The sequence below is a fragment of the Peromyscus leucopus genome, chromosome 9, assembly GCF_004664715.2.
Source record: "Peromyscus leucopus breed LL Stock chromosome 9, UCI_PerLeu_2.1, whole genome shotgun sequence".
Classification (NCBI taxonomy): domain Eukaryota; kingdom Metazoa; phylum Chordata; class Mammalia; order Rodentia; family Cricetidae; genus Peromyscus; species Peromyscus leucopus.
The window spans coordinates 58,321,456-58,337,572 of NC_051070.1; the positions used below are offsets into that span (position 1 = coordinate 58,321,456).

General features: G+C 45.3%; 1 protein-coding gene across 18 annotated transcripts in view; it reads left to right on the forward strand.

Annotated features, from left to right (window-relative positions):
* The window catches only part of Hmbox1 (homeobox containing 1), a 160,612-nt gene that overhangs the window by 118,352 nt on the left and 26,143 nt on the right, over positions 1–16,117 (forward strand). For 6 of the 18 annotated variants that reach the window (XM_037208452.1, XM_037208454.1, XM_028884132.2 and 3 more), the window contains 5 exons: positions 7,202–7,284; positions 9,160–9,255; positions 10,319–10,413; positions 10,620–10,691; positions 12,372–15,663. In XM_037208452.1, the coding sequence (XP_037064347.1) occupies positions 7,202–7,284; positions 9,160–9,255; positions 10,319–10,413; positions 10,620–10,691; positions 12,372–12,509 (484 nt within the window). In that variant the 3' untranslated portion in view covers positions 12,510–15,663. The other 12 variants (XM_037208460.1, XM_028884141.2, XM_028884133.2 and 9 more) reach the window with 11 other exon arrangements.

Here is a 16,117-nt window from a genome sequence, read left to right on the forward strand (position 1 = left end):
TTAACTTATCTAACTGGCTACTGTTTATATGTGGGAAATTCTGGCGTTTTTAAATGGTTTATATGTATTTACCATGTACAGCATGATTTTTTTATTAGGCCTTTAGCAAAGACAGATCCCCTCCATGAGGAGGGCTTTCCCATCTGTGTCATCTCTGCCTTTACCCCATTGTGTAAAAACAAAGAGAAGAAATGAAGACATCTTAATTGTTTTATTGCTCAAGATCATTTCACACATAGATGCTCTCATAAATGGGAGGTGGGACGATTACACTTCATAGTATGAAGGCTGGTTTAATATTGATGTCTTCTGAAGAAATTCACACAGAATTGTGGGTAGTAGGCAACAACCCTGAAAGCTTATTCTTGATAACAAAAAGAGTGAGGTTGCAGATCTCCTCTGCAGAGGTAGCTTGCATGGGGACACAGAGGGAAATGTCTGTGCATGTGGATTTAGCCCTCCTTGGAGCTGGTCTCTGTCTTTTCTGCATTCTCACCAAGACACAAAGGGGAGAATTGTGTGGCTTCGGTTTTCAGAGACTGAAGTGTTAGTGAAATGTAAGTGCTTCGAGGGCATTGCCATTTGTTCCTGGCCCATGGCTTCTCGTCTCATTATTTTGCCACTTTTCATTCTAATTCTTTCCCATCATCCTATAGCAGAACAATCATTTGGTTTCTCTATATGCACTGGTCACTCACTGATGATGTCCTTTGTGATGTGCAGTGTCCTCAGAATTTGCTGTCACTTTAGGTTGGTTACCCACAGGCATGTGTGTACATTTTAGAGTGTCTAGGGCTGTAAGCATTTCCAAAAGAAAGAAGAGTGTTTGAGGTTCCAGGGTTTAATTTCAACTCTCCTTGAGAAATGACCAGCCAAGATCTCCTGCAGTAGAAATGCTTTCTGTTTTGTTTTGTTTTTTAAAAGAAAATGAAACAAACCAAAAACAAAGTTCAAGTGCTAGGAGGTGACTAATGAAAATCATTTATAGGACTGTCATAAGGGCTTGTGAGTACCACTCCAGAGGGTCCCACCTCCTCTGTCGCCATGCCTGAACCTGCCTCGTGCCTTCTCCTTAGTTACTGCCACAGTTACCAACCTGGCTTCTGTTGCTCTACAAAATAGCTTTGACCCTCAGCTGTCCCTACTATAAACATGGCTTCAAATGCCTAAAGAGTTGGTTCCACTCTTCACAGTGTGGACTCAGTCTTTCCTCCCCTTTGGTCTGCTGCTCTATCTCAGGCACCATGCACTCAGGCTGTCCTGTGTCCCCTTCCAATGCTGCAGGCTCCCTTAGGATTCCTTTACTGGCCTCTCATTATTTCCCTGTGCCCAGACCTCTGCCCTGAAAACTCTTCCTCCTCATTGAGACCTGTTCCCCTGTCCGTTCTCCTCCTACAGAAGGGCTTGCTGTGCCTGCAGCCACTGTGGTTCCTTTTACAGTTCCCTGTTCACCTCTGGCTGCTCTGACCACACTGGGAAGTCTGGTCTCTTTCATCTTTGGCACCGGACAGTCAGCTGATAAGTAGAAACTAGGACGAACGATGTTTTGGGTGATTAAATGAGCGATTAAGAAATTATAGACATTAGTCTATTTGCTGACTTCTTTGATAGTCCAATTTGGTCACATATTATTAAAAAGAAACACTGTTCTGATGTAATTACAGTCATCTGTGTCTCCATTGCTAAAACCACCAACATACCTGAAGGAAATATGTGGAGCATGCTGGGACCCTGAAACTCTTTCTGCTCGAAGAAATGATGCTGGTTCCACCAGAAACCTTGCTTGGAGCCTCTGCTTTCTGTTCACCCCAGACTCCTCCTTACATTCCTTAATGCATTTCTTATTCACATGTCTGTTGAGTAAATAAACACACATTTGTTAGTCTCTGCTGTGGCCAAGCAGGCTCCCTTTGTGAGATTAGAAACATGGTCGTGTTCTTTGATGCTTCCCTTTTCTCTAAGAACATTCCCTCTCACCGAGCACATAAGGGAAGACCCAGGGCTTTTGTTACATTAGATTAGTCAGTATGGTGCGATCCTAGGCATGAACCTTACTGCCCAAGAGAGGGGATGAGGTTCAGTTCCTTATTGTTTTAGAGTTGATCCTTTGTCGTATGTTTTCTCAAATTCTGTAGCTTGTCTCTTCGCTTTGTTATTACTTCCTGTAGTATTGGGTTCTTGTCCAGGAAATCCTTGTTCATGCTGATGTCCCCAAAGCACTTTATCATTTTCCTTCTGGTGGTCTTTTGGCTTCAAGTCTTATATTTAATTTTGATTTGAATGTTCTTTTAACTGGTAAGAGTGGTGTCCAGTTCATTCTACTGCTTACAACCAAGGCTTTGTTGGCCTGGATGCAATACAGTGGTTGCTAACTAAGACCTAAGATCCCCATTAAAGAAGTGATGGGTAAGACCTGATCCATCATCCCAGGCTTACCTCATCTCCTGTTGAAGAAATGATAAGTACCAGGCATTAAAGGGTATTGGAAATACCAGATTTCTTTTGTGCATCCAATAAGATGGTCACACAGCTTTGTCCTTCACACTGTGAGAGGCTGTGTCATGCTCAGGGGTTTGTGTGTGTTGAACCTCTTCTCCCTGGGATGTCTCCCAGTTGGTTGTGATAAATAGTCTTTTTAATGTGCTCCTAGATTCCATTTACTGGATGTTAGCTGAAGTTTTTTTTCTTTTTCTTTTCCCTTTTTTTTTTTGGCATCTGTGGTCACCAGGGTATTGGGACAGTGCAAGTCTTGTAAAATGAATTTAGAAAAACTCTTTTCTGTTCAGATTTTGAAATGATTTATGAAGAATTAGTGTTAATTCTTCAGATGTTAGCCAGAGCTCAGCAGTGAGGCTGAGCAGAACATTTCTTAATCATAAACAATAGGGTCTGGAGTTATGACTCAGCAGTTAAGAGCACTGGCTGCTCTTCCAGGGGGCCCAGGCTCAATTCCCAGCCCCAACGTGGCTCTAGTTCCAGGAGACCCACCGCCTTCTTCTGACCTTTGTAGGCACTGCACATATGCGGTGCACAGACATACATGTAGGGCAGACATTCATACACATAATTAAAAAACAACAACAGTTTTTAATAGAGGGGAAAAAAGATTACTTTTTAAAAATAAGGCTTAAACTCTATGAATAAATTCCCCTTTTCCTGAGATCTTGATTTGAGGGAAGTTACTGGGGTCTTCTTTACTAATCCTGGAAATACGGAATAAAAGTGAACTCTAAAACTTTGACTTAATAGAAAACATTCTGCCGTGAATAACTCAACATTTTCATTTAGCTTCCCAAACCAGTATGGCTTTTTTCTGTTAGTCACTGCAGTCACAACAGTAATGCCTTCTACCTGAGGCCAATCCACTTTTAGAGCATAAATTGTTTACAGAATTGTATTAATCATCAAACTAGTTCTTAATTAGTTCAGTGTTTCCCTGCAGCCCTTTCATTGTAAGAGTGGTGTCTGTTCATTTGGGAAGCCCTGCCGAGAACTCTGTGAAGCAGACTGTGGGAGGCCACCGTGTCACCAGCGTTTTATTTCCTGCTCTGTGCATCATTCTTGCTCAGCAGAGATAAAGGCCTCTGACAGCTGCATGTGTTCTCTGTTGGGCTTAGCTGTACACGCCTATGACTCCAGCATCTGCGAGAGGCTGAGGTGGAGTCTGCCCTGCACCCTGGCTTTGGTGCATTTCTGTGGAGGAAGAGCTGTGAGGAAGGAGTAGATGAGCGCCTGTAGGACTCAGTGGGTAAAGACAACTAGTTTCTCAGGCCAGTGTGTCCTGGGGGATAGACCAGATTGGCACTGGAGGAAGGCAGGTGTTCTGTCAGGAGACAGGCACAGGCTTCCTCTCTTACTTATATGGCGTCCACAGCAGGAGGGGGGTTAGTTTGGGGGGAATGTGGGCATCCAGAGCATCCATAGTAAACCTTTGAAAGTGTTTGAACAGGACACTGATGTAACCTAAGTAATGTGTCAGGAATATCAATCAGTCGTTGGCTTTCAGGTCATTTGGCCAAAAGTTATAAGGTATACTGGCCATAGAGTTGTCACTCAAATGGGACCTTAGGCCTTAGCAGCCACTGTATTCCATCTAGTCTTACAAAGCCTTGATTGTAAGGCACACTTGATTGTACATGCCGGTGAGAAAGGAAAAAACAAAACACTACCATTTAATTTCAAGATACTACCAGTTAGGAAATGTGTCCTGATTTCAAAGATCACAATAATGAAGAAATGAGCATCATAAAGTCAGTGAAATAGATCTTTACACTGGTACAGAGAAAAGCTGAGAAATGCAAGAAAGACTTTGAGAAAATGAAAAGGAGAGGGCATACAATCAAGGACAAGCGGAGAAGTTGACCTTGAAAAGGAGGATGATTTATGTTTTCTCGGCTGAAAAAAGAAATGAATAATGGCCTAGAGAAGTTTAGCAGTTCAGAAGATGAGAAATCTAGCAAACCAATAACCACGAAGGCAAGGTCATCTGCAGAAAGAGTGACAGTGGTAGCTGTGAGGGCTTGAGACTGCAGAGTGACAAGGTTTCCGAGGAGCAAGGCATGAAAGAATTCTCATCAGAAACAAAGGGACCAGTTCAGATTGCAGAGGAAGGAAACCACTTGACTCTGTTTTGTGGTGTTCGGGAACACTTGGTACTTTGAGAAGGATGGGAATAAAAATGGAAGGTACTGCCTGCAGCGTGGGAGATCGGCAGGCAGGAACGCAGAAGAGAAGAACTCGTCAGTGCAGGTTCCTCTCAGACAAGTTTGGCTTGTCGGTCATTCAGGCAAGAAGTAAGGGATGTGGCTAGACGGAGTAGACATTTATTTTTTGCTTAGGGGAAGAGAAACAATTACAGATTAGTGATTGCTGAGAAGATAAAGAATAAAGTTTGAGGAGCTAGAGATACATAGGAAGTTGACTGGAGAATTCAGAACTTAAGGTTATGGAGGTAGAATTCAGAGCAGTATGTTTGAGGATGTGTTCTCTTCCTGTAAAGCACCGGTGGGATTACATTTCTGCCGTATGAAAACCTCTCAGGCTCTCCACTGATTTCAGCGGATGGCCCTTCATACCTGGAGGAGAGAGCAAGTGCATGGCAAGCTTGTTCCCTCTCCCTCTGAAGAAGGGACAGGCACCAGCACTGATCTCATCGCATCGTCCTACGAAGTCCTAACACACTTGGTGCCCCAGACTTCTCATGGCCTCATCTGCCATCTCCCCTTGACAGTACCCGTCCTCAAGACCTAGCTCGGACTTCCCTGTGACATCTTTGCAGACTTCTCCCATGACCATGAGCACACCGAACTGTCCACAAATCCTGTAGCCTTTCACCACAAGTACACTTACTTATATCTCTCTCTCAAGTACATTGTGAGCTCCTTGATGCCAGAAACCAATTCTTTAACCGCAATGCCAAGCACTTATTAGGTAATTCATAACTACTTGGTGAATTTGGGGTAAGTGAATCAATTGGATGACATTTCAGATGTTAGTATGCCTTCTGGTCACCTGGCTGTCATTGAAGTTTGTTTCTAGCTACCAAGTCTGCTCCAGGTAAAGCTAGGCTGCTGCCATGGCCTAACCAAAAGTTAGTTCAAGTAAACACAGAGGCCAAGACAGCATGGACCCGGAGCAGCTGTGAGCACGGTGGCTTGGAAGACTCTCAGCATGAACACTAGCACTCCAAGGACCATGCAAAAGGAGATGCTTACACCAAGGGAAACAGCAAGCAGAATATGGTCAGAGACAAGAGTGGGAGCATGCAGTTGGGGGCTTGGATTTTAGAGATGAGGATGAAGAAGCGAGGCACCAGCTTTTCCTGGACTGAAGTGAGGTGTGCCTTCCATAGAGACCTCGAAGGAGGAGAGGGCAGCAGGGGTCGGGTTGGGGCTCTTAGGAAGAGAGGGGCCTCTGAGGCATGTGGGCCATGACTGGTCTTTCTGCCATTGCTGACTGGCTAATTTTCAGGAAAAGGACGGTCCTGAAGAAATGGTAGGTACTAGAATCCAAGAAGGTCATTGCCTGATTGTCAGTTTCCAGGCTCACGGCATGAAAGTTCTCTTTTTCTTTAAGTTCATCGATGTTAGAAAAAGTAGCACTAATAATAGCATTCTGTTTCCACCTACATTTTCTGAGTCTGCTTAATCTAACAACGGATTTAGCAAGCCTCGTGTTTTAGATACTGTTGGACCAAGGTAATACCTACTTTTTAACATAAAAAAATGAACCGTGTTAGTATCCCCCTAAGCCTCTTCTTCAGCAGTGAATGCTCAGTATTCTCAGCCTGGTGTGTATTCTCTTTCACCCATGTGAACCGGCACACATGCAGACAGCAATCTTCTAATTCTCCGCATTTTTGCTTGTACATTATTTTGTAGATTACTTTTCTCACTTAGGAATATGCTATAAACATCCATTCAGGTCAGTGGACAGAGTGCTAACTTATTTTCTTCCTAATTATTTTAAAATAGCTGTGTATAAATATAGAAACCCCATAATTTGTTCTGTCATCCCTTGTTCGTGGATAATTGGTTAATTTCCAGTTTTTGCTGCTATTTAAAAAAATGACCAAAAAAGGAAAAACTGTGTTGATACCAGTGCTTAGTAACGTGACTCTGTGGCTCCGTGACTTCCGTCGTCAGTCATGCACACCAAAATAACTGTAATGTCCCCCTGCATGTGGGTACTGTATACTGACCACACCCCTTCCTTCCTCCCCTCCCTGTTCTTAGCTTTCCCCACCCATCATTCCTCTTGCTTCCCCTGATTTCTTCTAAGGTCATGTCATACACACATCCACAATTTTAAATATCTATATAAAATCTGAGAACCACTCATGAGAATGGGCATAATATTAAGTTTCTAAGCCTAGCTTAACATGATCATCACCAGGTGGATTCATTAAAAAAAATAACTTTTATCTTAGAGGAATCTTTTAATGAAGCACAGCAGCATGTAGCCACTAGTCACATACAGTAATTTCAATGAAGTAAAAGGTAAATCTATTCCTTACATCGGCTTTCTTTCAGGTGCGCAGTGGGCACGTAGGTGGGGGTTACCATATTGAACACATTAGAGACCGTTTCCATCTGCCAGAAAGTTCCTGTGGACATCCTGGACTATACCAAGTTACATCTTAAAGAAGACATTTTAATGAGCACATTTTAAAGTAAAGTGTGTCTTTGTGGTTGCCCCACAGCTACTTCAATGAGAATCAATACCCAGACGAAGCAAAGAGAGAAGAGATTGCCAACGCTTGCAATGCAGTCATACAGAAGCCAGGTAAGGAGGTGAGCTCAGAGGGCAGCGCTCAGTTACATTCAGTGGTCTGGTCACTCGCCCTCCTAATGCAGATCCCAGCCCAGTGTTCTCCAAATGACACTTGTGATGTTAATGTGACCTGAGTGAAGTGTACACACACACACACACACACACACACACACACACACACACACACACACACACACACAAAATGACTCTCCATGAGACTTGAGGCCTTGAAGGTTCTTTTAAATTATGGATTTGTTTTTTCCAAAATTTAGCATAAACTTATCAGTTCTGAAGTAATGATAAAGTGTGAAAATTCAAGCAAGTTTTGTTAATAAAAGTATGTAAATCCATTTTTTCACAGTTGTGTGACCTGTGTGGCTGCATTCACGCTGACTACTCCTGGCCTGCCCCCAGAGAGTAGCACCCAGCCCTAATCCATCTTTTGTGTAGCAGACACCTTTGGTTTCTCTTGTCACCCCATGTGACTCTTGTCTCAGAGTCTCCCAAGGATACAAAGGCCTATGCAAAACTTGGTTCAGGAAACCTGGAAAACTGGTACCAGATGGCTCCAGGAATTTGCACTTGGCATTGTATTTTTGGGAGCTTCTTCCGATTGTTTTGAACATATAGAAATCAACTGGCTAAACTGTAAACATAGAGAAAAATAAAAATGTCCTAGGCAAGGGAAAGGGATACAGTCCTTAGAGACTGGATTTCCCTGCAGCAGCTAAAGGCTAAATTCATTCTTATGGTGCCTCTGAGTTTTCTTTCCATGGATCCACGTGAACCCACACACCTGTGCCGTGACATTTCATGACAGATCTGTATTCCTTTGTGAGGCAGCTTTTGGGGGTTAGACTGTTTGCTTCCCACATTGGGATGGCTTCTGCCTAGCTAAGGGAACATGGTGGTCCCCTTTGAAGTCTCCCGTGGGGGTCCACAGACACTGGTACTGCCTATGTATCTTATTCCCAGTGTACTTCAGAGCCTTGGCCCAAGCAGCTAGTTTCTGTGTGGCCACTTGTTTTGATGGCTTAAACACTATGTGAATATCAGAGTTTTATAACAGTGAGGAGGGTTATTCTCCTTTACTTAGAGTGCCAACTTGTAGTGATATCTACCCTACACACTCAGCTCCACCTCCAGGTGAAGGAGTCTGTACCTTGAGTGCACAGATCTACGGTCCCAGTGCATGGCTTTGCTCCCTCTGGAAAACACATACAGATGGAAACACATACAGATGAAAACACATACAAATGGAAACACATACAGATTCAAGGCTGAAAGGAGGAGAGGAGAGGAGGAGACGGTGCTAATGGCTGCTTACAATTTAGCTTGGGATCTCCGTAAGAATTAACTGTGATGGCCAAGAAGACAATAAATCTGAAATCTGACCTGAGTGGTACTGTGTGACTCAGAACAGTCACAATAGCGGATGATTACATGGCCATTAGCCTTCAATGCAACATGTATCTCCTATCTTACATAATATATAACATATCTTAAGATACCAGGAAAACAGGTATAAGTCATTTTATCTGTACACTTCCATAAAGAATTACGTCCCTCTCAATGATGCCAATTAAATGACACCTCCACGGTACTAAACGGAAACTACGTAAACGGATTTTGTGGATTTTTTACTATTGAGTATGTCTTCCTGAGTTGTGGCTAGCTGTGTATTCATTTATGTGTTTGTTGACGCAGTAATAATTTTAGTGGGTTCTTAGTACTAAGCAGTGCTAAAAAAGAAGCCACTCCATCTGTTATTTTGGCAGTAAATAGAACCAAAAGCAACTTTCAGCAGAGACATATTTCTTAAGAACAGTTCAGTCTTGGTTGGATCCAAGATACAGATTATCTGAATTTTGTTGCATGCATTCACAGGCAAAAAGCTGTCCGACCTGGAACGAGTTACCTCGCTGAAAGTTTATAATTGGTTCGCTAATAGACGGAAGGAGATCAAGAGGAGAGCGAATATCGGTAATGTATCAGAGAGACTGCCTTCTCTCATGAGAAGTTTAGAAATGGGTAAGAGTGGCCAGTGGATGAGCTGCTGCAGGTCTGAGTATCGTACCACTTAGGTCTGACGAGAAGCACCAGGGCTTCTCTTCTTTCCCTTTTTAATCCCAAGGTCAGTGTTACCTGCACTGTTTTATCTGTGTCTTAATAATGTCTTTGTTATTTATAAAGCTGATTGTTCTTAATGTTCCAGATTGTAGAATTAACCCCTGAGCAATGGGTTACTCATGTGGCTTATATTAAGGATTTCTATGGGGGTCTTAAGAGAGGAATTAGGATGTGCCCGTCCTGCTGGTTACTGCTGCAGCTATGACCTAGACGCTGAGAAACATCCATCAGTAGCTGGGATGCAAGAGAGTCAGCAGACGGGAAGCAAAAGCGGCAGTAAGGGCATTTCAGAATCTGACGTTGGATTTTGTCAGTTCCCAGTGTATGCTTATTGCTGCACACTGAGCTGTATACTCTAAACAGTTGCCACTGCCGGCCAGATCTTAATAAAGCTGGAGGGTGGGAGACCATGTGAAAATGTGCGTTCAACTAAAAAAAGTAAAAAAAATACAGGATTGCTGTCCTATTCAAAGCTGGCGAAAGTGAGATTTGAGTGGACGAGGGAGGAGTAAAGGGTTCAGTTAAACTTCTGAAGTTGTGTTTCAGGGCTGGAGTAGCACAGTGACAGACGAGACCTGGCTCTGGTACCCAGCACCACAAGAAGTACACAGTTGCATTTCATTTGTGAATAGACTTCTTACTGGTCACCCCAATTCTCGTTTACTTTGTACAGCCCCACCAGGACAGCTGTTGACTTAATAAGTGTTGTGAAGTGCCCAGCAGTCCAGGTTGGTAGTTTAATGTGTATGGAAGCCAGGCCTCTATCTTCCCTGGGTTACACAGAGTTCAATTTCTCCCATTCACAGCTCATTAGAAACAGATTAACCATGTTCTGACTTCCTCACCATAAAAGTCATGGTTCAGCCACAGTGATGAGGCAGCAGATAATTTAGGGATCTATTTGCTTTTTTCGAAGAAGCAGCAATCCTGGAGAGTCATGGGATAGATGTACAGAGTCCAGGAGGCCATTCCAACAGTGATGACGTGGATGGGAACGACTACTCCGAGCAGGTGGGTGGCTGAGCTGAGGCTTCTGGTTACAGAGTGGTGGGGCATATGGCAAGTCCGTGGGTGTGGTCGTATGGGGAGGGGGGCAGTCAGTGTCCCTCCACTCTGCTCCTGTGTCTAGTCAGATGTTCATGTGGTAAGATTCTGTTGTCCTGTTAAATCTGTGAGTAATCTCTATCCACCCCTGTGGGTTTATTGTCACACAACAGGACACTTGGCAAGCACGCAATGGGGAGGAGGAGGAGGGAAGAAGTTCAGAGGGAGGCAGAGAAGCAGAGAAGGTAGAAGAAGAGAGGAGGATCTGACCCAAACAAGCAAGTTAACCACTTACCACACACACAGTGTTTGAGAAGCACTTAGGGGCACGCGGGCAGCGGTGATGGTGCCTACATATGGACCATGCGGGACACAGCAGAAGGCCCCGCCCACTCCAGCCCCATCACAGTGGGGCCCTCATGCCCAGAGGAATGGTTAACCAGAGTCTCTCTGGACATTGGCACACTCCTCCTGTCATAAACGCAATCCCTGCACGTCTTCTCATCTCATCCTGGTGTGCTCTGCATTGCTTGGGGAAAGTGTATTTAAATGTGGCCACTGCATGGAATAAGTCAATGACTACAGTTGGGGAAGTCCCCCATCCACAAACATGGTGACAGACTTCGTTAAGATTTTCTATAGGCTCTAAGTTTCATTTCCACTTGGGAAATTCAAAGAACACACGGCCCCTTCCCTAGACTCTGGCAAGGAAGCATTGCTCTTTCTTCTGGTGGTTTCCTTGTCCCTCCGTCTGCCATGCTCTTCATTCTCTCTGTGTTTCATTACTTCTGTGTACCCCACTACTCCAGACTGGCATTTGATTCTCTGCAGATTCCTTCTTCAATCCTAAAGGCTGATGTCTAAAAGCCAGAATGAAACAGTAGCACCCATGTGTCCCAGAAGATTATCTCCCCACAAGAGTTGGTTCTCCAAGCACAGCTCCAGCTTTGGCTCAGGAGATTGCTCTTTCCTTCCTTGTCGGAAACGCTCCTGTTATTTTTCAGCTGACCCACATAGATGGATCATTTCCATCTTTTTTTGCAGATGCCCTGAGGGCAGCACATCCTATGCTTTTTCCCCCAAGGGACTTCCCCTTTCCAAAGCTCTTTGCTACAGAGTCCCCTGAAGATGTGACAGGTGAGACACGCCCCTTCTCTCCGATAGCACCTTCAGTGCCCAGCACACACCCTGGAAGGACAGCTTCCTTCACAGCTGCGTTCCTCTGATGTCTGGGTTTGGTTTGGTTTGCTTTGATTTGGTTTGGTTTTGGAACTTGCAGTCAGTCTCCTGCCTCAGCCTGGGAGTGCTGGGGTTACAGACATGTACCACTAAGCCTGCAGCAGCTTTACTGTGTATTGTGTGGAGCTCAGAGGGCGGAGAGCTTCTCTTAGCTCTCAGTGGGATCCGGCACTTGTGCTTGTGTAACTGAGGACCCCTCCCTGACTTGTAAGGTGTAGGGGCCTGGACTTCTCAGTTTTCTTTACTCTTCTCAGCAGGGACACCCCACGGATTCCAGTAGCCACTCAATAGCTTTGTGGATTTAGGAGTGCGCTAGTTTGGGCTCAGTGATTACTGTTGTGTCTGTGGCAAAAGAAGAACCCAGATTCCTAGTTTATTTTCATCACTTCAGGTTTGATCACCACTAGCAATTTTTTGGTAGAATAAATAAATTCTCAGTGAAAATAAGAACAAAACAAATCATTTTTGTCCTTTTTATTTGTTGAGTCACAAAAACATTGAAAGTCTTTGGACCCATGTCCATTCAGTGTCTACTTAAATACAGTTCACTCCACCATGAGATGCACTGGGCAGTTTCCTCCACAGATGCTCTGTCCCCTGCACGGCACCCCTGCATGCCTTCTTGTAAGCTTGAGAACTGTTCCGGGCCAGCGAATAACACTCCTTTCTTATTTCTGCACGTCTAGGATGACAGCACGAGCCATAGTGACCACCAGGACCCCATCTCACTAGCTGTGGAGATGGCAGCCGTCAACCACACTATCTTGGCATTGGCCCGGCAGGGAGCCAATGAGATCAAGACAGAGGCCCTGGATGATGACTGATGAGGGAGGATCACACAGTTAACTTAGTTTAGACGTAGCACCTTAGCAGACTTTCCTCGGTCCTTAACATGTGTTCTTACAGTATAACTTACAGTTTCTTGTATGTCAGGTAGCCGTTAGGGTCTTGTTCTGTGAAGATGGCATGGTGCCCTCAGCCTTTGCATATACTCTCTCAGTATTAAAATCCCAGTAAGTAATAACCAACCAACCAAACGTTCCTCTCCCAGCCCCTGAGGCTAAACAATCTCGCTGCTCTGTCTTAGCATTCCAAGAAAGTGCTTCCAGGTATTTAGATAACCCTCAGTTCTCGAATACTAGGCTCTGTGTAAAATCTTGGGTACCTTTAGATTCATGTACCACTAGGCTGTACCCCGTTCCTGCCCCAAGACTGACAGGATGCAAGCTGAGGTAGTGGCACAGGACCGACAGACACCATCCGGGAAGTATCCACCACGGAGAGCAAGGAACACTAGAGCCCCGCCTCAGCCGGAGATTGGTTGATTCAGCTGCAATAAGCCGTGCCTCCTAGTCACAGCGTGGCTAGACTATACTTCTTTGGGTGCTGTGCTAAGAATGTCATTGGAATCCCGAGCTCAGTTCTTGGTTGATGTTAACATGCCCAACACAGACATCCTTTCCTCTTACGAGCTGTGTGACTTAGTAGATAACATACTGCCTTCTGCCTTTGGGACCACGATCCTAAAACAAAAATGACAAAAAAAAAAAAAAACCCAAGTTCTGAAAAGCAAAACCCCAGCTTGAGAGCAGTAGGGGAGAGTATGAGCTGAATGTCGGATGGATGCTAAGCCCAGTTCTCAGAGCCTCTATACATTCCACACTCGGTACCAGCGCCTGCCTGGGAAAGTGCTGGAGATACCATGGAAGTCGCTTTGCCTCCTATGGGTGCCTCTTCCCTGCTGCCCTAAGAGTCTCTAAGGATAGAGCCGAGATCAAAAGTGAGTGAAAGAGCAGGCTTTGAACCCATCACCCGAAGCCTGCCGCCCAGAGTTCCAGCTAGGACTCTGTCGGGGATTGTCACAGATGCAGATCCTTGCCTAGCCAGGGGCAGAAAAAGCAGGGGACATTCACCACTTGTATCGTGAGTGTGGGGGACACAGCAGGACGTGTCTGCTTTGTTCCCTTGACTCTGTCCTTGTGGAGGTGTGAAAGCTATATTGCTACAGGCAATTTATTTAATAATTGGAAGCCATATTGATAATGGATGTGGTAATATTTGTAGTTTAATCTACTTTAAGCGGCAGTAACTAATGGAAATTTTTTCCTTGATCACATATGTAGCACTTTTGTTACTTTTTAAAGATATTTATATTTGATAAATCTTTTTTTCATTTTGAGAACTCAAAATACCAAACCGTGAACTTGCGTTATAAAGTCACCCTGTGATCACCTTGTCATCTAGTAGCAAAATGATGAACTATTCATGCATCAAAGAAAATTACATCTGCTGGCCTTGTATGAAAATGATCCTGGCAACCTGATTAAATGGCACACTGTCACTGTGGGTAAGAAGCAGCAGCAGCCGTCAGTGTGGGGGTGCGGTGTGTGTCTGAGAGAGGCTCAGTGTTTTCTGCCTCATCCCATCTCTCCTCCGTGGGTCTGATGGAGCCTTGTTTGGAGGACAGTGTGGAATGGGCCGTTAAGCAGGGCTTCCGTCTCTTTGTCCATTACCTGAACCAGTTTCTAAGATAGAGAGTAGGTACCGTCTCCTTAACCTCCTCCTCCCTCAGCAAATGTGTTGAACTTCAAAGCTGTTGAGGGAGGAGGGCACACGACCACCCTCTTCTCCCCTTCTGGCTGGCTGGATACTCGGGAGCCACAGCATGTAGCTGGTCTTACTGGGGCACACTCTGACTGCATTATCCCTTTAGGTGTGAGTCTTGGTTACTCCAATGTGAGGAGTCGTCCTTGAGGGCCCTGAGGATGCTACCCCACCTACGTCTGTGACTTTGAAGAGCTCTAGGTAGGGCCTGGTCCTGCTCCTGTCCATGGATTTCCCGGGGAAATGTACGTTCTTCCCAGCTCCAAAAGCTGAAGTAACATGGAGCCATCTTCTCTTACTGTAGTACTTGAACCCACAGATTTAAGAGTAGCAGTTCTTATTCTCAGGAACCCCCACACCTACTTAGAACCTTCCATGGTTTATTTGATTTTTTTTTTATTTCACTTAGGAGATTGCATTGTCTTTCTTTCCTTTTGTTTACTAAGAAGAAATATACCTATTGTGTCTTTCCTCCTTGGTCGAGTTTTGTCTGCTTCTTCTCAGTTGGATCAGAAAGGACGGGATGGGGGGACCATATTTTTCTGACAAGCCACATCCACGAGTGACCAGGAGGTGATTATGATTGACAGCTTCTTTCTGGCGCCGTCCTCTCGTTATTTGTTCTTGGTTGCCGTTTTAAAGGAACAGACCCCAGCCGCTAAGACAGCTCCAGTTTCTAAGGGAACTCTGACTGCATCAGAAAAGCAAAATGTTCTGTTGTCCTAAGACCTTTGAGAGAGAGAAATGCAGCAGAGGCTACCGAGCCCTGGCTGGTGTAGGCAGTGCCAGTCTGTGTGGTAGTGTGGTGGCACCAGAAGAGCGTAGTTGCCCGAGGCCGGCTCTGCTGAGCCAGCTAGAGGGCCTTGCTAGTCCTTCTGCTGGAGAAGCTGCCGCACGCCCACGGACTCGGGGCCTACGAGGAAGCTGTGCCGTCTCACCCACAGTACGAATTTGCCTCTTTGGGATCGAGGTTCAAATCTACCATCAGGTCGTTTTCTGGGGGTCACCAGGTCAGATTCTCCTTTTGTGTCTAGGTGTCCTTTTGAGCTCTTGGGATAGCCACAGAGCTGCACAGTCATTCTCCTTCCTGTGGACGGTCAATCTTTGCTGAGCTTTTCCAGCTTTTAGGTATGGTGTGAAATCAGAAACTCCCGCTCCCCATGCTGAGAGGAAAAGAGCTGGGCTAGACTCGTCCTTTGTTATCCTTGCATGCCTGTCTGTCTCTGCTCTCACCTCCAGTACCTCCCTCGGCCCTGGAGATCTCTTTCAGGAGTTGTACCTTCCTGACCGACAAGATGCTGAAAGGGGCGAGGGAGGGGCACAGCCACCATAGTGTGTGCTCTGAGTGTTTGTTCAAGTGCTTGGAGTTACTGTTGCCCGATAGGAAGGTAACTTCCCACCTTCTAATACCTTACGTGCGTGCGACCTGTTAACAAAGGCCTGTCTTAAGATATCCCTGCCTAGCTGAAGACAGTCACAGCCAGCAGCAGAGGATGGCCAGGAAGGGCAATACAGTGCTTTCCTGTGTGTGACTCCGCAGTGCCCTCAGAACCCAGGAGACGCTTGAGTTCACAGCAGCCAAGTTTGTGTGGAATACCGTATGAGGCAGCTGCAGGAGGGGGCGCCTGGGATGGGGAGGCAGACGGCCCTCGGTTCCTTTCACTCCAGCCCGGTAGGTGATCTTACAAAGACAGCTCTGGTTCCTGGGAGGTTCATCATTCCGCTACACCTATTTTTTCAGTATATTTTTCCCTCATAGGGATAGCACACGGAGAGTTCTGATGCAGTCATCTCAGCTCTCTCCTTTAGGAAGTCTGCTTGAATACCA